This window comes from Leptodactylus fuscus, chromosome 1 (assembly GCF_031893055.1).
Source record: "Leptodactylus fuscus isolate aLepFus1 chromosome 1, aLepFus1.hap2, whole genome shotgun sequence".
NCBI classification, from domain to species: domain Eukaryota; kingdom Metazoa; phylum Chordata; class Amphibia; order Anura; family Leptodactylidae; genus Leptodactylus; species Leptodactylus fuscus.
Window position 1 is genome coordinate 22,300,547 of NC_134265.1, and position 24,006 is coordinate 22,324,552.

Below are 24,006 nucleotides of genomic sequence, written 5' to 3' on the forward strand. Positions count from 1 at the left end.
GGGGCGTCATGGAAAGTCTGATACTCAAAGCTTGTGAGCACACCTTATTGTAAGTGTATATAGTGTATACAGTGTGTAGTACTGGTATTAGATCAACTTTATGTGTGGAGCTGATAGATATGTTGTTGTCTAACTATCCATCTACCTACCTCATATCTATCTCCTATCTATCTATCTATCTATCTATCTATCTTCTATCTATCTATCTATCTATCTCCTATCTATCTATCTATCTATCTATCTATCTATCTATCTCCTATCTATCTATCTATCTATCTATCTATCTATCTCCTATCTATCTATCTATCTATCTATCTGCTATCTATCTATCTATCTATCTATCTATCTCCTATCTATCTATCTATCTATCTATCTATCTATCTATCTCCTATCTATCTATCTATCTATCTTGAGAAAGGTTCCTGTGAGGATGTATATGGTGTACGGCTTTTCCAATAAAAGGACATTTTCCATCTATACAAGTTGCTGGCAGACTGAATTGTCTATCTATCTATCTATCTATCTATCTATCTATCTATCTATCTCCTATCTATCTATCTATCTATCTATCTATCTCATATCTATCTATCTATCTATCTATCTATCTATCTATCAATCATCTTTCACATCTATCTATTTATCTATAATATATCTATCTACCTATCTATCTATCTATCTATCTCTCTCTCTATCTCTCTATCTATCTTTTATCTATCTATCTATCTATCTCCTATCTATCTATCTATCTATCCATCTATCTACCTATCTCCTATCTATCTATCTATCTATCTATCTATCTATCTATCTATCTATCTATCCATCGCCTATCTATCTCCTATCTATCTATCTATCTATCTATCTACCTATCTCCTATCTATCTATCTATCTATCTATCTCATATCTATCTATCTATCTATCTATCTCATATCTATCTATCTATTTATCTATCTATCTATCTATCTATCTATCTCATATCTATCTATCTATCTATCTATCTCATATCTATCTATCTATCTATCTATCTATCTATCTATCTATCTATCTATAATCTTCTCTCTTCTAAAAGATGGCCACTGCAATGAAACAGGGAAACAGAATGAAATATACCAAATAATTTCTGCTCAACCTTTGGTTATTTTACTAGATAAGTAGACATGAGCTCTTATACATATAAGTATCTATATAGTCCATGACTATAGACCTTCTATGTACAGTAAACTGGAGTTCCCTTACACCGCTGGTCCATATAGTCTGTCACATGGACAGAAGAGTCTGGGCACCATTTCATATGGTGAAGAAGCCCCTTTAAGTCACTTTACTTTCAGAAACATGGCTCCTTTCCCTTTAAGCCCCTATATAGGATAGGAGATAGATATCGGCTTCCTCCTATTTACCCTGACGCCGGCGTGCCGCCTATTAGACCTTAAATAATACATTGAAAGAATGTAATGATAAAGACAAATGTATTTTATAATTAGGAGGAGGGGGATCGGGCGACTCCGCGCTCTGCATGCTTAGCCAAGCTGAAAATTAATATGCAGCAGGATACTTCATTTTCTCCAAAATTGTCTGTGGGGAAATAAGATATTAATTAAGTATAGGCTTGTTGTGTACGACGTGGCAGCCATCCATAGAGATGGCAATAGAAAAATGACATGTGACCGCCATGGCTGGCAATCTGCTGCCTGCCAAATACCTCCTATTTTCATGATCAAATGGAGCGCCAAAGATCAGCGGATGGGCCATCCAAGAATGTGGCATCAATCCCAAATGTGGAACAACCAAGTCATGGCAGAACTCACTCCATGATTGAATAAATTCATTACCGGCGCCCAGTGGAGGCTCCAAGATCTCTAGATATCAGATATAGAACAGCTCGAGAGAAGACACAATTATGCAGAAGAGAACCCGAGTCATGGATCGTAGTGATGGAATACTAGAAGGGGACGGAAAAAACAAAAAGCATAAAAAAGTTATGGCTAGAAATCTGGTTATTTTGAGTTTTTTAGGATTACTCTATATGCACAGCTCTCCGACATGCGAGTGAACTCATCGAGGCGTCGGAGGGCTATACCAACCTTACTGATCATGCGCAGTCGGCTCTAACAGGGTCTCGCTGTCAGAGCCGACTGCGCAGGCGTCAGACATGATGAAGAAAGAAGACGACAGACAAGGGGAGGAGGCAGATGAAGAAGAAGGACGCCCCCATTGCTGCCGAAACCTCATTAGCATACCGGTAAGTACTGGTATTTCTAAGGAACGGCGCGACGGAGACCACATCTAAAGGTAGGAGACGAATAGCCTTTCTTAAGGCTATCCTAACGTGGTAATTAGAAAAAAAGTTGCTTTAATGGTAGAATCCCTTTAAGCTATTTATGACCTATCCTCAGGACATGCCATAAAATCCTGATCGATGGGGAGCCAACTGCTACCCCATAGACCAACACTGCAGCTCGGCTTCCACTAACTTCAATGTGCGCAGTTGCAGTGATGGCACCCGACCGCTATACAGTGTACAGAGCTTTCTGCTTATGGCCCTGTATGGTGTATAGGTGAAGTGGTGGAAGCCATTCCTTAAAGCTGATTGCCTGTTGGCTCCCCTACTAATCAGGTATTTAAAACCTTTATAGATAACCCCTTTAAGGAGGTGATTGACCTTAGATGAATGTCGGCCGAACTTACCAATTTTAGGAGGACGGTCGACCTTCCATTCAACCTTTTTGAGGTTAGATTGTTAGATCTGTAGTTGCTCGTTGCAGTTGCTCTCTACTCTGACCGATAGATAAGGCTGGATTAACTCTTTACTCTCCAGTCAGGTATTCGAAAACAAGATTTCTAGATCTCTAGATAAAACAAATATTCTTGGTGATATATCGGTGACGTGTTTGTGGCTATTAGGTCTAATAAAGCATACACCTTATTATATACATCCAAGTCACACGTTTCCAAGTTTCCAGGGCTCGTTCCGCCGATGACGTCATACGTAATAACAATCTTCTCTGCGCTGCTAACTCATCCTTTTAATCACCTCCATAATAATTCCCCAGATTCCGGAGCAGATACATATTTGCAGTCTGTGATATTCCCATCCAGTCAGCCAAATGTCATTTTGGTAAAATGTTATTTTAATGGCTGATTCTAAAATGCGAGTAATAAGGGCCCGGAGTTTGCGCGGAGCCGTCTGGGGCTTCAATGAGGCTTTCAAGTATCAGCAAAGCAGAAGGATGTCGCCGTGTTTGAAGAGATTCTCTTCTTCTTGATAAGATAAAGGATAGCATATGAAATCAGTTCTCTTTATTCTTCATCTCGCTGTGTAAATGTATATTCGGCATAAAAGGAGAGGAAAAAAATGGAGTTTATGACGAGGAACTTCCATAAGAGCCAACGCTTAATATTCCCGAATTCTCTCACGCTTCCTGTGCCAATGGCGTCCACCATTTATACAGGTTTCAGCAATGCAAATCAGTCTATGTGAGAGGAACCTCTGGGACAGCAATGTTTAGATGGCACCATGGTGACTCTTTGGACATTCACAGGACAGTGTGAGGTTTCCATCAAAGCCTTGGGATGGTGCCAACCTTGGGATAGAAATTCAACAATTATTGGTGTGTCCTCTACTGAAGAGAGTGTGGATTTCTGTAAATAAGAAGAGAATAACGTCACATACAAGAACCAGAAGAATTTTCTGTGAATCTCAAAGGGATTGTCCAAGACTGACCATTAGTGACTAGGGTTGAGCGATCGGGATCGGAAAAGATCGGATTCCCATCGGCGATCGAGTAAATTTCACGATCACGATCGGAATTCCAGTGGGATCGAGGTCGGAGGTTATCTCAAGATCAGCTCAACCCTAAAAGTGACTTTTCCCTAGGCTTGAGTGATCGGGATCAGAAAAGATCAGATTCAGATCAATGATCGTGCAAATTTCACGATTGGGATCGGCTGGAAAATGTTCGTAAATCGATCCTGAAATCTCAAGATCGGCTCAACCCTATTAGTGACTTATTCCCTTATTCTTCATCTCAAGGTTTGGAATAAAAAGAAGTAAAAATAGAATCTATGAGTTTTCTGTGAATCCCAAAGGGATTGTCCAAGACCGACCATTAGTGAGTAGGGTTGAGCAATCGGGATCGGAAAAGATCGGATTCCCATTGGCGATCGAGTAAATTTCATGATCAGGATCGGAATTCCAATGGGATCGAGGTCGGAGGTTATCTCAAGATCGGCTGAACCCTAAAAGTGACTTTTCCCATAGAGAAGCATTGACTAGGGTTGAGTGATCGGGATCAGAAAAGATCAGATTCAGATCAGCGATCGTGCAAATGTCACGATCGGGATCGGCTGGAAAATGATCGGAAATCGGATTTTAAAATTGATCTTGAAATCTCAAGATCGGCTCAACCCTATTAGTGACTTATTCCCTTATCCTTCATCTCAAGGTTTGGAATAAAAAGAAGTAAAAAATGGAATCCATGAGATGAATAAGGAGGTTCTTTGAGAGCCAATGCTGGATACCATCCATCCTTTATCGTATTTTTTGCCAATAGTGACAACTTTTTACATACTATATTTGTAATGCGAATAACACTATGTAAGAGGAGCCTCTGGGACATCAGTGTTCAGATGACACAATGGTGGCCATCGCTTTACCCTTTGGGTATTCATAGGACAGTGTGAGGTTTCCATCAAAACCTCGGGATGGTGCCAACCTGTGGATAGAAATTCAACAATTACTGGTTTATACCCTACTGATGATCTGTAAATAAGAAGACAATGCCCTCAAATATAAGAACCAGAAGAATTTTCTGAGACCCCCCCAAAGGGATTGTCCGAAACCGATCATTAGTGATCTGTCCCCTTATTCTTCATCTCATTGTTTAAGCTGCTTAAAAAAACTGAAAAAAAATGGAGTCTATGAGATGAACGAGGAGCTTCCATAAGGGCCGCCTTTGAATACCGTCCTCGTAATCCTTGCCAATGGCGTCAACCATTTATGCAGGTTTTTTGTCATGCAAATGATCATACAGAAGAGGAACCTCAGGGGCAGCAATGTTTAGATGACACAATGGCGGCCGGCGCTTTAGTATTCACAGGACAGTGTGAGGTTTCCATCAAAGTGTCGGGATGGTGCCAACCTGTGGATAGAAATTCAGCAATTACTGGTTTATACCCTACAGATGACAGTGTGGATTTATATAAATGGGAAGACAAAAACTTCTCATATAAGAACCAGAAGAGTTTGCTGTGAACCTTATTGGAGTTTTCTGAACCTGACTATCCTTAGGATAGGTCAATCGTTTGTGTTCAGAGGGGTCCGACATCTGGGTTAGCTGTTATTAACACAATTTATGGAGACATAAGCAGATGGCTCTGTAAACTGTGTAGTTGCCCGGCTGCTCTATACACTACTACAGCTCCGCTCCTTTTCAAGTAAATACAAGTACCCCAGGTATAGTTGCATAGGGGCCTAGTGGTCAAAGGTGTACCTTTAAGTTCCTTGGTCCCGGTTCAAAATCTGTAAGGGGCCCCTACTCTATCACTTACTTGCCAACTCTCCCGGAATGTCGGTGAGGATGCCAAAATGATGGGGGACTTCCTTGACTCCTGTTCATGGCCCAAGGGAATGCATCCAAAGGGCTCTCCTTCATTATGCATGTGACATGGGAACTTTATGTGCCTGTCCCTTCCCGAAAAAAAGGGCATGGCCAGCAAACTCCTTCCCCAAGGTTAAAAAAAGGTCTGATATGCACTAAAAGGGGTATGCCATGGGGTGCCCTACGGCATGGACATGGCCTCCTAGAACGCACCATCTATGCCAGATGCTGTCAAGTATGATATATTGGACTTTTGGACCCCTTAGACACCAGAGCCCAGATCTGTCAGCCCAAGTGCCCCACAAACAGTAGATACCTGTTTATTGGTGCCCCCGGTGTAGCCCTAATGGGCTTAGTGCTAGCAGTAGTAACTGGGCCCTTGTACCCGAGAAAAACCAAAGGACCTACTTATCCTTGTTTTGGTCTGAAAAACGATAGAGGAAAAATTGTGGCTCAGCCTTTCAGGTGTTTTCGATATATATATTTTGCACCTTTCTTCACAGAGGGTGTGGTTTAGAGTAAAAGGGGTATGACTTAGCAAAGAAGGCGGCATGGGTTAATATGTTATATGTTACACAGTGTGCCAAAGTTATTCCAATATTTTGACACAAAATACGAGCAAAAAGTTCCAACTATAGACAATGTCTCTGCCCTAGAGTTGGGCTATTTTGTAGAAACAGCGCCACATTCGTCCAACTGGCTACATCCGGTATTGCAACTCAGAATTAATTATTTCTAAGGGGATGAGATGCAATACTAGATCACATCCAGGCTGTAGATTTACACAATTTATAGGGAGGTGAAATGGAGCCGACTCGAGCTGGCCCCCATCGCCACGGAGGAAGCATCTATTAGCCCGCGTGCTTTTATCCCACTGTAACCTTCTACAGATTATTTACAAATGATAAATTCTCCACATAGAGTCAATTCCACCACTCTCACATTTACGTTTAGGCAAATTTTTACCGTTCCCCAGTAAAACATAAACTCTGTGATTTTGCTGCAGTTTTTAGCGATTTTTAATATATCTCCCCCGCGCTCATCTCTGCGAAAGTCAACATTAAATACATGTATAAATTAACATGACAAGCAGCGAGGCGGGCGGCGCACACAGGGTCTGCGGCTAATATTCGAGAATATTATCCATAACTCACATCTGCTCCGAGCACAGTTTTCCCATCAATATGGAATAAATGTACACACAGCCGCATGACGGTATACACCCAGGTCTTTAAATAAATCTTCCATACATAAAATATTTCTGGATGTCTCAAAGCTCTCGGCAGCTTTTCGGCCCGGTGCGCGGGGCAGGTTCTGCTGAGCTTGCAGGTGGCTTTGTAACCTATGCTACAAGATTTACCCCATAGATTCCCTTTGAGGAGATTTAGTACATTTTTTTAGTTGTAGTCATTTCTAACTATTTATCATTCCTGGAAATAAAACTTATATTTCCTGACCATAAATTTATGACATTCACAAAATATTTCACAAATGACCCCTTAAAGGGATAGCCATTTATAGAAAACATGGCTGCTTTCCTTCAGGAAGAGCTCCACTTCCTCTTCTCAGGAAGTGACATCACATCTTATGGTCCTTGGCCATGTAACCAATGGAGATGATGTCACTTCCTGAGAACAGGAAGTGGAGTTCTTTTTAAGGAGAAGGCATGTTTTCTAAACATGGTTAACATAGAGGGAAAACAAGTCCTGAGTATGACAAAATCATATTGTTTGCAAAGCTGGTCATCATCTCATGTTTTTCTATCCATAATTAGAAAAGATGGCTGCTTTCCTTCAGAAAGAGCTCCACTTCCTCGTCTGGTCTTCTGGTCCATGACCATGTAACCAATGGACATGATGTCACTTCCTGAGAAGAGGACGGGGAGTTCTTTCTAAGGGGAAGGCAGGCACACACATGTTTTCTAAACCTGGATAACCTAGAATGAAAACAAGTCCCAAGTATGACAAAATCATATTGTTTGCAAAGCTGGTCATCATCTCATGTTTTTCTATCCATAATTAGGAAAGTTGTCTGCTTTCCTTCAGAAGGAACTCCACTTCCTCTTCTTAGGAAGTGATATCACGTCTTCTGGTTCATGACCATGTAACCAATGGACATAATGTCATTTCTTATGAAGAGGAAATGGAGTTCTTTTATAAGAGAAGTAGCCATGCTTTCCAATCCTGGATGACATAGAGTGAAAACAAGTCCTGAGTATGACAAAATTATATTGTTTGAAAAGCTGGTCATCATCTCATGTTTTGATATCCATAATTAGAAAAGATGGCTTCTTTCCTTCAGAAAGAGCTCCACTTCCTCTTCTGGTCTTCTGGTCCATGACCATGTAACCAATGGGCATGATGTCACTTCCTGAGAAGAGGATAAGGAGTTCTTTCTAAGGGGAAGGCAGGCACAGGCATGTTTTCTAAACCTGGATAACCTAGAGTGAAAAAAAGTCCCAAGTATGACAAAATCATATTGTTTGCAAAGCTGGTCATCATCTCATGTTTTTCTATCCATAATTAGAAAATATGGCTGCTTACCTTCAGAAGGAACTCCACTTCCTCTTCTTAGGAAGTGATATCACGTCTTCTGGTTCATGACCATGTAACCAATGGTCATGATGTCACTTCTTATGAAGAGGAAGTGGAGTTCTTTTATGAGGGAAGTAGCCGTGTTTTCCAATCCTAGGATGACATGGAGTGAAAACAAGTCCCAAGTATGACAAAATCATATTGTTTGCAAAGCTGGTCATCATCTCATGTTTTGATATCCATAATTAGAAAATATGGCTTCTTTCCTTCACAAAGAGCTCCATTTCCTCTGCTGGTCCATGACCATATCACCAATGGACATGATGTCATTTCCTGAGAAGGGAAGTAGCTGTGTTTCTAATCCTGGATGTCATAGAGTGAAAACAAGTCTCGAGTATGAAAAAAATCTAATTTTTTTCAAAGATGGTCATCATCAGGATAAAAAAACATGGCTGCTTTTCTTCCAGAAAGAACTCCACTTCCTTTTCTCCTAAAGTGACATCACGTCTTATGGTCCATGACCTTGTAACCAATGAAGGTGATGTCACTTCCTGAGAAAAGAAAGTGGAGCTCATTCTTAAGGAAAGTAGTCATGTTTTCTAATCATGGATAAAATAATCTGTATCGATGATATCATTGGGCAAGTGGTACAAGAAATATCTCCTAGTCAGGATTCATTGTAGATTTCTTCAAGTGATTATGATGGTGTTTGTAGGCAACATAGTGGAGCTAGAACATCTTGCCATTTTGTTGTCATCTCTCCTGGAGTTCAGTTTACCATATTGTTCATCTGTCTTCAGGGTAAAGTTGGGAAACTCATAATAATACATATGAGATGGCCACCAGTTCCTCCACAAATTGGCAGGTCCAGTGACTACCTTTACTCCATTATTCCTCTTCTGTATGTACCTAGTTTATTATACAAGGAGAAGACTCTTGTATGCAGGAATCCTCATGTGGCTGCCCCATTGCACCTGGGAAAACCAATGCCCACTCTTCCTCTACAAGCTTCCATGAATTCTAATGCAATGTTTAGAAAGTTGTTCTACTGGAAGCCACATGTCGTCTCCAATGCACTGATTTTGTTTCCACTGAGATATTTCTAAGCTAATTCTCTTCTTCTTTTTGTTCTCCAGAGCCTCCTATTGGACAGATGCACCCCCCTCATGGTGTAACCCCTCAGAAAAACAGCAACCTCCTGGTGATCATTGTAGTCACTGTTGGAGCTATCACAATTCTGGTAGTGGTGATAGTCGCTGTGATCTGCACAAGACGGTCATCTGCACAGCAAAGAAAGTATGTAACCAGTCTTTGAGATATTTCTTAAAGGTTTCAACAAAATGTTTAAGACCCCCATCTATAGACCTAAGTGAAGAGATGTAATTCTTCTTCTCTCCTCTGGGAGTGCTATTGAGGAATTGGATACTTGCTGCCAAGTTCCTCAACACATTACTGCTGATCACTAAGGGTCCTAGTAGCTTAACATGATGGGATCAGAATATTGTTTGGGCACCATTCTAGTAAAATAGGATTATCCCAGGAATATTTGTTTGGAGTTGGGGTGGTGGCAACTGGCCCCCACACAGATCAGCTCTTAGGGGGTATGCTTAGAATTGGAAGAAAATGACTCTGCCTTGTATAGTGGCCGGGCAATGGATCCAATGGGAGCTTAGCTGCAGTACCAGCACCTGGCCACTATACGAGCCACAGAGCCAGCTGCCTGTATGCACTGTATAGAAAGGGGGCCGGACCTACCCTCCAACAGTTGATCCGTGCAGGGGTTGACTGACGGCCCCATACCAATCAGATATTAAAGGCCTATGCTGAAGATAGGCCATAAAACAAAAATTCCTTTAAAGTAGATTATATAGTTCTTAAAATCAGTTTCCATCTATGACATCCATGGTTGGCTAGGGGCGTGAAGGAATAAAGCCTCCTCCGACTCATAGTAAGACCACGGCGTTATAAATGGCACTTAGTAGGTCGAGGCCTTGTTATAGATTTTGCAATGGAGTCCAAGATCTTTAAGCTTCATTTCCAGTCTTGGCCATTCCATAGACATTGTAATTCTTCATCCCTTCACGACATGGCCATGCATTATAGCCGTAAACAACTTCTTCCACTCACTGCCCTCCAGCAATCTTGGCCTGGAATCTGCAGAAAACCGTAGAGAGAGCACAAGACTGCGCTTGGTAGCCAGCAAGGAAAACGTCTCTGAATTTGTTAAGAATTATATCTGAAATGATGTCTTTCTGAAACTATTCCAAGACAGCCGTTCCCCAGCAGCTGGCAGGGTAACAAGGAGACACGAGATAAGAATTGAGAAGTCGAATTTCACTGTGCAGTCAATTTAGATGTTTGGTCGGAAACTGAAATGCGTTCTGACTCTTAGGTCTCGGCGATATAGATGTTGCGAAGCGTGTCATATGAGGCTCTTAGCCACCGAGACTTTTAGCATCTAAAAATATATCAGAATCTTCCCTTCTTACAGATGTAACAGATCTGCTCTGGGCATTTAATGGGGTGATTTCGGAAATCAAACCCTTTCCATATGTGGCACCACTCAGGAACCCCCCTCCCCCGCACACACTCATATGCTACAGCCTGTCCGTGTATTAATATATGCTCAGTCATTCGAGTTGCCAGTATGTTATACTATCTATAGAGCGGCTGCAGCGGAGATGTATGGCAGCTGCATCATCCCGCAAGGTATCTTGATGCCGGACTACCCCTCTCTTTGGAAATTCATAGATGACATATAGCCCTATATAAGACGACAACATGGCGATATAACATTGTGCCTTCCTTAATGCTCCTTTGGTAATGGATAATTGCTAATGCTTGCGTATTTTGCTGCCGTATGTCATTCAGCTTTTGGTATTCTATCCTTTAGTTTAGTCCATAATCTTTTAAGCTGGCCATACACCTTCTGAACCCCTATATACATGCACACTTGGCTTCAGTGTTGGACTGGCCCACCAGACTACTAGAGGATACTCCGGTGGCCTAGGGTGGCCTAGGCTCTAATATAATAATAGTCCATCAGAAGGAACGCAATCATGACTTTTGAATAAACTATGGTCTATTTCCAAATATTTTTTGGAGAGTGTACCCCAGAATTATTTTATTTGGAAGGTCCTAAGAACCTCAGTCCGACACTGACTGACTTGGCAGGACATAGAAGTGGTCTTAATAGGTAGAAGGGATTAAGCCACTGCTCTCCTGTTGTGCTAGGGATATAATGATGATGGTGGAGTGGATGGAGGCAAGGCAGGAGAGTGATGGTGGATATTAGGAAAGGTTCCCTGACTACAGTTACCTTCTCCTGGAGGTGGATTGTGATTTGGCAGCAGATCCTCCACTTTGACAAAATCTTGTGTAAAGGTCTGACCCTTTTTTCAAACCACTGAAATTGTTGGGTTTGGCCAATGTATATGGCTACCTTTAATAGTGCCTATGATAAAGGGATCCCATCTTTGGATACCTTTTTTTTCTCCCTAACACAAAGGAATAGCCTTAAGAAAGGCTATTCTTCTCCTACCTTCAGATGTCTTCTTTGGGCCGCCGTTCGGTAGAAATCCTGGTTTTCTTCAGTATGCAAATGAATTCTCTCGAAGCACTGGGGGCGGGCCTCCGCGCTCAAACAGCACTGGGGGCGTCCCCAGAACTCTCCAGTGCCGCCTCTATCTTCTTCTGATAGCCCCCTGTGTATTCTTCCATCCTTGGTTTCAATCTGCTAGGCATGCGCAGTCAGCTCTACCATCGGGCCTCGGGCAGAACTGACTGCGCATGCCTGGGCCACAAGAAAATGGCCGCTTGCACAGTAAACTGGTGTAAGTGGCCATTTTCTTGTGGCCGCTTACACAGTAAGCTGGTGTAATTGGCTATTTTCTTGTGGCCTGGGCATGCGCAGTCAGCTCTGCCCGAGGCCCGTGGCCTAGAAGATTGAAACCAAGGACGGAAGAAGACACAGGGAGAGGGCGTTCCAGAAGAAGATGGAGGTGTCAATGGAAATTTCTCTCGCAGCATCGGGGACACTCCCAGTGCTGTGAGAGAACTCATTTGCATACCGAAGAAAACCCAGATTTCTACCGAACGGCAGCATGGAGAAGACATCTAAAGGTAGGAGAAGAATAGCCTTTCTTAAGGCTATTCCTACATCTTAGTCAGAAAAAAGGGTATCCAATGATAGCATCCCTTAAAGCCTACATTGTTTGCAAAAGGTCTCCATCCATTGTAGAGTTTTCCAACCAACTCAAGTCAAATTTTGAGTTTTCTCTAACTCAAGGGTTTCCAAACCAGCTCAGCAAGCTTGGTCAATATCTTCACGGTCATATACAGTATACAGTACGACCACCCAATTTTGCATCAGAAAATGGTCCTCTGTTGAGGTGGTACTAGCAAAGTAGACATTTGTGAGACTTGTAGTCTGCAACCGAAAATTCATCAGGTTTGGACTTTTGGCAACCATTGTGTCATGCTCGCGTTATGTTGCGACCCTATTGAGACCCTGTAGATGTGATGTTGCAATGCAACATTGTTGTTTTCATGTCAAAGTCTTCTCATAACCCTAGAGTCTTGGCTCATCTTACCTCCTGTTATGGATTGTAAATACTCAGAAATATGTAAAAGTTCCCGGACCTCACCTCATCTGTTCCCATGGCAAAAGAATTACAGATCGTCTCTCCACGGCTGAGCTTGAGTTTTTCTTTTTGTATAGTCTGAAATGAAGCTTTGCCCTGGTACATCACGTCCTAGCATTTAGATGTTCAGAACTGGCATTTTCAACATTTCTAAAAGTTAAGCTTCAGTACGGATCAGTAAGCTGCTGGTGCCGAAGTGGCATCACCCCAGGTACCCGCTCGGCCGGGATATTGTCTCCCTGCCATACTATAAAGCCCTGACTGTCTATCTTATGCTGGACTGTTTATTCCTTTACCATGCTCTACATCTTTTACATCTCTTATATAATATATATCGATTTTGTTTTATTAGGAAACGCGCCACGCACAGTCTCAGTAAGAGGAAAGGAAGTCAAAAAGATTTGAGGCCTCCAGATCTTTGGATCCACCACGAAGAGATGGAGATGAAGAACATTGAAAAAACAGCCGGATCAGAAACTCAAGGAAGGGAATCTCCAAGACAGAGCTGTCAAGATATCACCCCGGTCAGCCACAGCCAGTCAGAGTCACAACTAGGGAGCAAAAGCGCATCGCATTCAGGTAGTCCACCCGTGTGACGAGAGTCATGGAGGACCATGGGGGAACACCATTAATGTAGTTTTTCTATGTATCTAAATGATGACTTCTATATAAGAACAAATCACCAAAAACCATCATATTCAGCTAATCCTAAACTTATCATTAGTTCATGATAATCGGGGGTAGGGTAGGCGATAGGATAGGGTCTAGAGTAGGCAACTAAGGCAAGTAACAAAAAGTCTATTCCTGTGTAACAGATACATTTGTAGCTATGGGGTGACAGTAAACAAAGGGATAGATAGATAGATAGATAGATAGATAGATAGATAGATAGATAGATAGGAGATAGATAGATAGATAGATAGATAGATAGATAGATAGATAGGAGATAGATAGATAGGAGATAGATAGATAGATAGATAGATAGATAGATAGATAGATAGGAGATAGATAGATAGATAGATAGATAGATAGATAGATAGATAGATAGGAGATAGATAGATAGGAGATAGATAGATAGATAGATAGATAGATAGATAGATAGGAGATAGATAGATAGGAGATAGATAGATAGATAGATAGATAGATAGATAGGAGATAGATAGATAGATAGATAGATAGATAGATAGATAATAGATAGATAGATAGATAGATAGATAGATAGATAGGAGATAGATAGATAGATAGATAGATAGATAGATAGATAGGAGATAGATAGATAGATAGATAGATAGATAGGCGATAGATAGATAGATAGATAGATAGATAGATAGATAGGAGATAGATAGATAGATAGATAGATAGATAGGAGATAGATAGATAGATAGATAGATAGATAGATAATAGATAGATAGATAGATAGATAGATAGATAGATAGGAGATAGATAGATAGATAGATAGATAGATAGATAGATAGGAGATAGATAGATAGATAGATAGATAGATAGGATATAGATAGATAGATAGATTGATAGGAGATAGATAGATAGATAGATAGATAGATAGATAGATAGGATATAGATAGATAGATAGATTGATAGGAGATAGATAGATAGATAGATAGATAGATAGATAGATAGATAGATAATGTATGATGGTTTGATTGATTATTTGGTAGGTTGACATTGATAGCGTAAGTAATAGCACCGAATTTTGGATCCAAAAACAACCTGGTATTATAAGACAGAGTAAAGTATATGATCTTCTCTCTCCAGGACCAGACACGGATGAGGCTGGAAGTAACATTTCAACTCTGGAACGATCTTTAGCTGCACGAAGAGCCACAAGGGCCAAACTCATGATTCCAATGGATTCACAGTCCAACAATCCTCGTAAGTGTCGGACACATGCTGTCTTTGTTAAAAGTCTCATCTACTAGACTTGATTATTTAAAGAAACCTCTTGACATTGACATTGACAATGATTCAGTAGTAGGGTAGCATGATACAAGGTATGAAGGCCAGCATGGGCCAAAAGTCAAATGTTGCCTTCATTTTACTGCAAAGTTTCTATATCCTGTGGCTATCCTAACATTGACTATAAATTGTCCTAGTAACATGGCCAAATCGGAGATTAGGTCATTTACTGTTTTTAGTAGTTAATGTAAAGTATTAGCATAGAAGTTTGTCCCGGTATTGCTGATGGATCCATTCTAGTCCATGCCATGTTCTATCTCCTTATTTGCTACATTGTATCAGTCTGGAGTCCAAGCTGTTTAGCACACAGAGCATTGTCTAGACTGGATACAATTGTCTTTTCTTTCAAGTGGATCTCGTAAATGGTGAAGAACCAAATCATAGAGTCTCTTAGAAAGCTCATACGGTGCTTTAGCTTTAGTTATAGAAAACCCAAAGACTCTTTGTGGAATTGTATACAAGCCTCGATTTTTACTCTTTTTGTAAAAACCCCTTTGACGCGTTTTGGCTTTGTAGAAAGCTGTAATATTTCTTTGTTACGAGGACTAGCATGCACTTTGCTATGATGTAATGGTAAAAGCCAACTAATGGGGTCAAGTAAAGCAGGATATGGATTCCCCGGCCTTACGGGAGTGAGGAAATCAATTTTTTTATGAGTTCATGCCAAGGACAATCAAGACAAATCTTCCATTCGCAAGCAAAATGAATAGCAATTCGTCCAATTTGAAGAACTATGAAGGCTGTGTAATATTCAATCATTTTTGAAGCATTAAGATACATTTTTTGGAACTAGATGTTTAGTAAAAAGGACTTTTATGGAACCAAAATTGAGAAATGTTTCGACAGGCAAAAAAAAAAAAAAAATCTGCCATAGACCCTGCAATATGAGATAGACAAGGCCAGAATGTAGACCATACCAATATCTGTAAGGAAGGGATCGTTGTGCTAGGTGGTAACCAACCAACAAACCCGCAACGCGACCAGCCGACCATCTAATGTGGATAAACTCATGTGTATCCTGACTCTCCCCAGATGGCAGATGGATTCCAACAAGCCCGATATTTTTATCCACAGTTGAAATAAGCCACGGACAGAGATATCTGGCAGTGGCTTATTCTTCTCTACTTATTGAGACTACATGCCTACCTGGCCACTCCAGCATGTACATATACGGATCAGCCAAATGATCTCAGGTAGTAGTTGTCTAAGGTGTATGGCCACCTTATTCCTCCCGTCTACTTCTCTGTAGTACGTGAGGTTTTGCTGTTGACATATCACAATGTTACAATTCTCGTCACATATGTAACAGTAGTGGTCCATACTTTGTCACAGTGCATATCCCCACATATCCCTCTTTCCCCAGCTCATTCTTGTATATATTCTTAAAAGACCACGGCATATACAGGTTAAATTCCTCAGCCAATCCCTAGTGGCATCTTCAGGGACCCATAGAAAGGTGTCTAAGCAATATTGTCTTCTAGCTTGTTAACCTGTTCCTGCAAATTAAGTTTGACCTTCACTGACTTTGAAGCTGAAGTTACTTGACTTTGAACCCACTATGCCTGTCCGGACCTATTGCCTGGGTTACCAAATGTGCACAAACTCTGCCAGCCCTGACCTCGCCTGTTAATAGACTAGACTCCTTCCTATTCTCTTACTGCCATGCACCAGTGTCTTCACCTGCCTGAGTCATCTGTCATCAACACAGCAGTTACTCCTTAGGTTGAGTTTGTACTGAGTTTTTTTAGGCAAATTTGGCCTCAAAATCCTGAACAAAAAAACAGCCCCCATTGAAATCAATGAGATCTGGTCAGTTCTTTTTTCCGGGAGCGGTTTCTTCTGGCCTCCTTTCTTCAGGCTTGCCTCGCAATCCGCCTGAAGACACTCCCTCCCCTCGACTACGCCCATTCTTTGGGCCTAATCTGGAGCGGAGTGCATGACTGGATTCCATTGCATTGCACCGGCATCCAGTTGCAGCTACCCGTATTTTGGACTAGAACCTGAGACGGCCTCCGGCTCAGGTTCCGGTCCAAAATACCCCGTGTGCCTTAATGGTCCTCTACAGTGATGTCAAGATCCTTGTGCAAAAGATAAAGGGATAACTTAGACAATGACCTCAAAAGTAGCCCAAAGTCAAGTGCGTTTGATGACACAATTGGTCCACACCGGTCTTCCCATATGACATTGACGTTGTGAGTGAGTCATGGGTCATGTCAAATTTTACCTACCGCATGTCGGGAGGAGCCGTAGCACATCTTTATAGGTTTATATAACATGTCATACAATATCCTAAAAACATTAAAAAAAAAACAATATTTCAAGACCTTGTCCCTTACGAGACTGATAATACCGACCGCCGATAGGAAATGGTTTTCACGCTGACACGTTGGCGACAATAACTTAGGATAATTCAATTTTCTTCCCTTTTCCTCTAGTAATACATTGCAGTGAATACACCGCCGAAGACAATGCGTACAATATCACACGAAAATATAGCGGCAGGCGGAGGCCAAATCTGTTTTGTTTATCTCCTTTCCCCAATGTTAAGGCGTTCGTCGGCTGCATATAAAAGCTGACAGCGCGCAGTAAATTGCTTCTGTGATATAGGACTGCGGAGTTGTAAAAACTCAACATGATTTGTTGGAACATTCAGACTCCCAAACTCTTAACATTAGTGTCATATCAAAATTCAATTGTCAACAACCTGCGGAATTTTCTACTGATTTTCAATAAGATTCGGTCACGGAATAATGACCTAGAGAAAGATACGGAGCGATGTAATAGTGATTGATTTCCCATATATACAAATTAGAGCCTGTAGGATTTGTACTTTATTTACATCGTATCTACATTGCGGGCGAGGCGGCGCGAGGATTCATGGCATCGGCTCGGGAGGCCGGATCACATTCAGTTGACACTAATATTTCTTAAGTCCCCGGCTTAGATACTCTTGTATTGCTGTACGTGAGCGCTTATGTGACTAATAGCTTGTATTACGTGCTATGGGATGCTACAGGATGATTTCTTCTTCCTCTTACAGCTGTTGTCAGTGCCATACCAGTGCCCACATTAGAAAGCGCCCAATATCCGGGAATCCTTCCATCACCCACCTGTGTCTATCCACATCCGCAGTTTACGCTACGTCCCGTTCCTTTCCCTACTCTTTCGGTGGATCGAGGATTCGGACCTAGTCGAGGTAAGGAAATAAATTCATGAAGTTCAATAATTTTGGGATCTTGGGAAAGCCATGTGGCCAACTTTTTGGTTGGTCAATGAGGGTCATTTAGTGGTTGTTGTAAATGATCAAATGGAACTTCATATTACCACAAAATTGTCCAAGTGTAGAACATTTCGTGGTCCAAATGCTGTTAAATCAAAATGTAACGTGAGTTGGGTTTAATATGTGGTTAGAAACTAGACCTTAAAGGGTTATATGGTGTATAGGTAGGATATCTCATCACTAGGTGATCGGTGGGAGTCCAACCACTGGGATCCATGTGGATTGTATAGGTAGGATATCTCATCACTAGGTGATCGGTGGGAGTCCAACCACTGGGATCCATGTGGATTGTATAGGTAGGATATCTCATCACTAGGTGATCGGTGGGAGTCTGACCACTAGGATCCATGTGTATCGTATAGGTAGGATATCTCATCACTAGGTGATCGGTGGGAGTCTGACCACTAGGATCCATGTGTATCGTATAGGTAGGATATTTCATCACTAGGTGATCGGTGGGGGTCCGACCAATAGGATCCATGTGGATCGTATTGGTAGAATATCTCATCACTAGGTGATCGGTGGGAGTCCAACCACTGGGATCCATGTGGATTGTATAGGTAGGATATCTCATCACTAGGTGATCGGTGGGGGTCTGACCACTAGGATCCATATGAATCGTATAGGTAGGATATCTCATCACTAGGTGATCGGTGGGGGTCTGACCATTGGGATCCATGTGGATTGTATAGGTAGGATATCTCATCACTAGGTGATCGGTGGGAGTCCAACCACTGGGATCCATGTGGATTGTATAGGTAGAATATTTCATCACTAGGTGATGGGGGGAGGTCTGACTTCTAGGATCATGTTGATCGTATACGTAGGATATTTTATTAATAGGTTATCAATGCAGGTCTAACCTTTGGGATCTACGTTGATCATCTAGGTAGAATATTTCATCACTAGGTGATCGGTGGGGGTCCGACCTCTGGGATCCACGTTGATCCCATGAACAAAGAGCAGACAGTGCAGTGGTCATGGTCTTTCCCACATAGCGTTGCTTTTGAGTCCAAAATGTTTCAGTTTGACATGTAGGATCTTGTATAAGGTGTGCCCCAACTTTTTGGAGTGGGAAACTCATAATAATTGTGAATAGGACACTCTAAGCTCCACTGGTACTTCATATCAACGCAAAAATATTCTTAGTGTGGAACTTTTTGAGATCCAAATGGTAATAAATCAAAAAAATAATAAAGGGGTTATTCTTATCTTGTAAAATGATGGCATGTTGGTACGATATTCCATCTGGGATCTCCATTGATCCAGTGCAGTGGCCTCTTCATAGCCTTTCCACAATTGCTCCTGGGTCACCTAGGTGTGCGTCCGGCTCCTTTTACTTGAATGCAGATTTGAGAGAGACATGATGGTATCTGAAAGGACCTCTAGTATAGGTGTTTGCCCACAAGTGCTATACACATGTGGACAAAATTGTTGGTCCCCTCGATTAATGAAAGAAAAACCCCACAATGGTCACAGAAATCACTTGAATCTGACAAAAGCAATAATATATATATATATAAAATCCTATGAAAATGAACAAATAGAAGTCAGACATTGCTTTTCGCTTCAACAGAATTTTTTTAAGAATAAACCCCATGACACAACCCTGGACAGAAATGATGGTTACAGTAACTTAATATTTTTTTGCACAACCCTTTGAGGCAATCGCTGTGATCAGACAATTCCTGTAACTGTCAAGGAGACTTCTGGTATTTTGGCCCCCTCTTCATGAGCAAACTGCTCCAGGGGCCTTTTCCAGACTTCCAAAGAAGCTCAATAGGATTTAGGTCAGGGCTCATAGAAGCCACTTCAGAATAGTCCAATGTTTACCTCTTAGCCATTCTTGTGTGTATTTAGCTGTGTGTTTTGTATCATTATCCTGTTGTAAGACCCATGACCTGTGACCGAGACCAAGCTTTCTAACACTAGGCAGCACATTTCTCTCTAGAATCCCTGGATAGTCTTGAGATTTCATTGTACCCTGCACAGATTCAAGACACCTTGTGCCAGATGCAGCAAAGCCGCCCCAGAACATAACAGAGCCTCCTCCATGTGTCACAGTAGGGACAATGTTTTTTTCAAGATAGGCTTCATTTTTCCTTCTGTGAACATAGAGCTGATGTGCCTTGCCAAAAAGTTGAATTTTTGTCTCATCTGTCCATAGAACATTCTCCCAGAAGCTTTGTGGCTTGTTAACATGTAGTTTGGTTACGGTATTATTACTTTGATCAGATTCAGGTTATTTATGTGGCCATTATGTTTTTTTTTGTTTTTTTTTTTAAACGAGGGAGAACAACAATTTTGTCCATGTGTGTATATAGTAGTTTTCTCACTACTGTTGGCCTGGTCCTCTAGGTGATGTCCATGGACGTAACTACCAGGGTAACAGCGGTAGAAGCTACCACAGGGCCCGGGACATTAGGGGGCCCTGCGACAGCTGCTACCTCTGCATTTTTGATTGTTTTTTAAGGAGTCTGGGGTCTGAAAAGCTTTTAAGAATTGTAAATGTGTGTCCCCAATGAGCCAATAATACTGTGTGCAGGGGCCACTATGGGGACAATAATAGTGTGTGCAGGGGCCACTATGGGGGCAATAATACTGTGTGCAGGGGCCACTATGGGGGCAATAATAGTGTGTGCAGGGGCCACTATGGGGGCAATAATAGTGTGTGCAGGGGCCACCATGGGGAAATAATAGTGTGTGCAGGGGCCACTATGGGGCAATAATAGTGTGTGCAGGGGCCACTATGGGGCAATAATAGTGTGTGCAGGGATCACTATGGGGCTTAATAGTACGTGCAGGAAAGTGTGCATAGGGGTGCGGCGGTCAGGGGGGCCCCATGTCAAAAGTTCACCACAGGGCCCCGCCATTCCTAGTTACGCCACTGGTGATGTCCTTTTATACTTGTCATGTTCTCTGATCCCCTTTGCATCCTTTATAATATGACCCTCCAGATAGCTATGACCTCAGTGTTGAACTGCAGTTCCTTGGGTCCACTAGATTTTGGGAGCCAATCCTCCATCAAATCTTATAAAATAGACCACAGTACTCTTTGAGTTTGGGTGTCTTCTCATTGCATTAGAACTTGGGCGCACCAGAAAATCCTCTGGTACTCTTTTGGACCAATCCAACGCTGTACAACCCTCTTGGTACTCAGGGAAGAGATAGTACAGTATCTCAATGAGCCTTCTTTATCTATTGGTCCCATGACTACTGTAGACTCTTCTGTTGACCATATGCCCCAGTTATGTGAACGGGGCATATGGTTTTGTATGTTTCTATGAACATATAGTAACCATTATTAGAGGCAACAGACATACTATAGGTAGCAAATTTCATCCGACTTTTTAATAGACTATCAAAAGTCCCCGGTTCCGCGTTGGCATCAAAGATGAGAGCAGTCAGGAGATGATGCAAGGGATGTCTTCTACGGCTCCTCTTATGACACATTACACCTTCAAAAGAAGAACACTTCAAAGTTGGATGACGGTAAAATACTCCCCGGCCTTGGAAACAAACAGCTCCGCAAACTATATAACATTTTTACAGCAAGCAAATTGCTTTTCAAAAGCCGAGCTGGATTTGTTTTGATAGTGGTGGATGTTACGACGAACACCTTAAAGACTACAAAGCTCAACAAGAGAAAATAGTGTAAGACAAGGAAAAATTGGGCCGTGCTGGCCGAAGGTTTTGAGGAGCTGTCACAAATTACTTTTGTTTTGTTGTCAGAGCGGAGCTCCGACTTCTTTGAAGTAGACTCGTAAGACTCTCCGAGCTTTGTTAGTAGACGCCTTGCCAAGAACTACAGAGAAGATAAGAGATAATTTAACATATCAATAAAAATTTACACGTACCGCGCACACTGCGAATTCTAGAGACAAAGCCAAGATATAGCAGAGGCATAAAAAGGATCCGTCCTGACGTCATTGTATTCCCTATGACATTCTGCATTGTCTTCTTTTAGCATTTTATTTTGTGCCATTCTTTTGTGATACAAATTGACAAGTGGGTGTTACCATTATCCTTGTTAAAGGGATGGTTATGGGAAATCCCAATTAATTTCTAAGATAAGCATGTAAGGAGAAGTGACAGATCCCCCTGTTACAAACGCTATGCCATGATAGAGCTACAAGTTACATTAGACTGCCTCTCCATGCTGCACTGACTTGTTCTACTTAGAAAGATATTAAAGATCTGCAGAACAGTAGACTACCTCTCCATGCTGTACAGTACTCTAGACGGCCTCTACATAGTGTATTATGAATCTGCAGTACATTAGACTACCTCTGCATGCTGCACTGACTTGTTTGACTCAGAAAAGCATTGAAAGGTATCTGCAGAACAGTAGACTGCCTCTCCATGCTGCACTGACTTGTTCTACTTAGAAAGATATTAAAGATCTGCAGAACAGTAGATTACCTCTCCATGCTGTACAGTACTCTAGACGGCCTCTACATAGTGTATTATGAATCTGCAGTACATTAGACTACCTCTGCATGCTGCACTGACTTGTTTGACTCAGAAAAGCATTGAAAGGTATCTGCAGAACAGTAGACTGCCTCTCCATGCTGCACTGACTTGTTCTACTTAGAAAGATATTAAAGATCTGCAGAACAGTAGATTACCTCTACATACTGAACAGTACTCTAGACAGCCTCTACATGGTGTATTATGAGTCTGCAGTACATTAGACTACCTCTGTATGTGGCACTGACCTGTTTGACTCAGAAAGGCATTGAAAGGTATCTGCAGAACAGTAGACTGCCTATCCATGCTGCACTGACTTGTGCTACTCAGAAAGGTATTGAAAGATATTAAAGATCTGCAAAACAGTAGACTACCTCTACCTACTGTACAGTACTCTAGATAGCCTCTACGTGGTGTATTATGAATCTGCAGAACAGTAGACTGCCTATCCATGCTGCACTGACTTGTGCTACTCAGAAAGGTATTGAAAAATATTAAAGATCTGCAGAACAGTAGACTACCTCTACCTACTGTACAGTACTCTAGGCAGCCTCTACGTGGTGTATTATGAGTCTGCAGTACATTGGACTACCTCTGCATGCTGCACTGACTTGTTTTACTTAGAAAGGTATTGAAAGATATTAAAGATCTGCAGAACAGTAGACTACCTCTCCATGCTGTACAGGCTTGTTTTACTTAGGAAAGTATTAGGGGCCATTAGAAGATGACTCCTGAGTACTCTAGACAGCCTATAAATGGTTCATTATGAATCTGCAATACTCTAGACTGCCTCTCCATTCTGCACAGACTTGCTTTACTCAGGAAAGTATTAGAAGATTTGTAAGTCTCTTTGTGCTGTACAGACTTGTTTTGCCCAGTAAAGTATTACAAAGTGTAAATATATATATAAATCTGCAGTACAATTCACTGCCTCCCAATGTTGTATAGGCTTGTTTTGGACCCCAAAGGTCCATATGCCACATACAATATAACACTGTTCCACATGGCCTGGGAGCTTCAGGTTATGCCTCTGATTAGAAGATGCTATGGATCTGCAATACACTAGACTGCTTCTCCATTCTGCACAGGTTGACTTACTTTGGAAACATTAGAAGATATTATGGATCTGCGGTAGACTAGACTGCCTCTCTGTGTGGCACAGACTTGTTTTATCCAGCAGAGAACTAGGAAGACATCTTAGTTGTCCAATACAGTAGACTTCCTCTCCATGCTGCACAGACTTGTTTTACTCAGGAAAGTGTTAGTATTAGTATCATGGGTCAGCAATATGCTAGACTGCCTGTCCATTCTGTACAGACTTGTTTTGACCAAGAGAGTACTAGAAAGCATTGTAAGATATCATGGTTATGCTTTACACTGGAATACCTCTCCATGCTGCACAGACTTGTTTTACTGAGAAAAATATTAAAAATCACTCTTACCGCTCCGCACTGGCTTGTTTAAGTCATGAATTGTGGTATTAGAGAACATAAAGAGACAAAAGTGCTGAG

General features: G+C 41.6%; 1 protein-coding gene across 6 annotated transcripts in view; it reads left to right on the plus strand.

The window, feature by feature from the left end:
* DCC (DCC netrin 1 receptor) overlaps positions 1-24,006 on the plus strand; it is a 634,243-nt gene that overhangs the window by 593,454 nt on the left and 16,783 nt on the right. For all 6 annotated transcript variants that reach the window (XM_075267856.1, XM_075267865.1, XM_075267883.1 and 3 more), the window contains 4 exons: positions 9,265-9,424; positions 13,124-13,350; positions 14,545-14,661; positions 17,786-17,941. In XM_075267856.1, the coding sequence (XP_075123957.1) occupies positions 9,265-9,424; positions 13,124-13,350; positions 14,545-14,661; positions 17,786-17,941 (660 nt within the window). The remainder of the gene's footprint in view (positions 1-9,264; positions 9,425-13,123; positions 13,351-14,544; positions 14,662-17,785; positions 17,942-24,006) is intronic.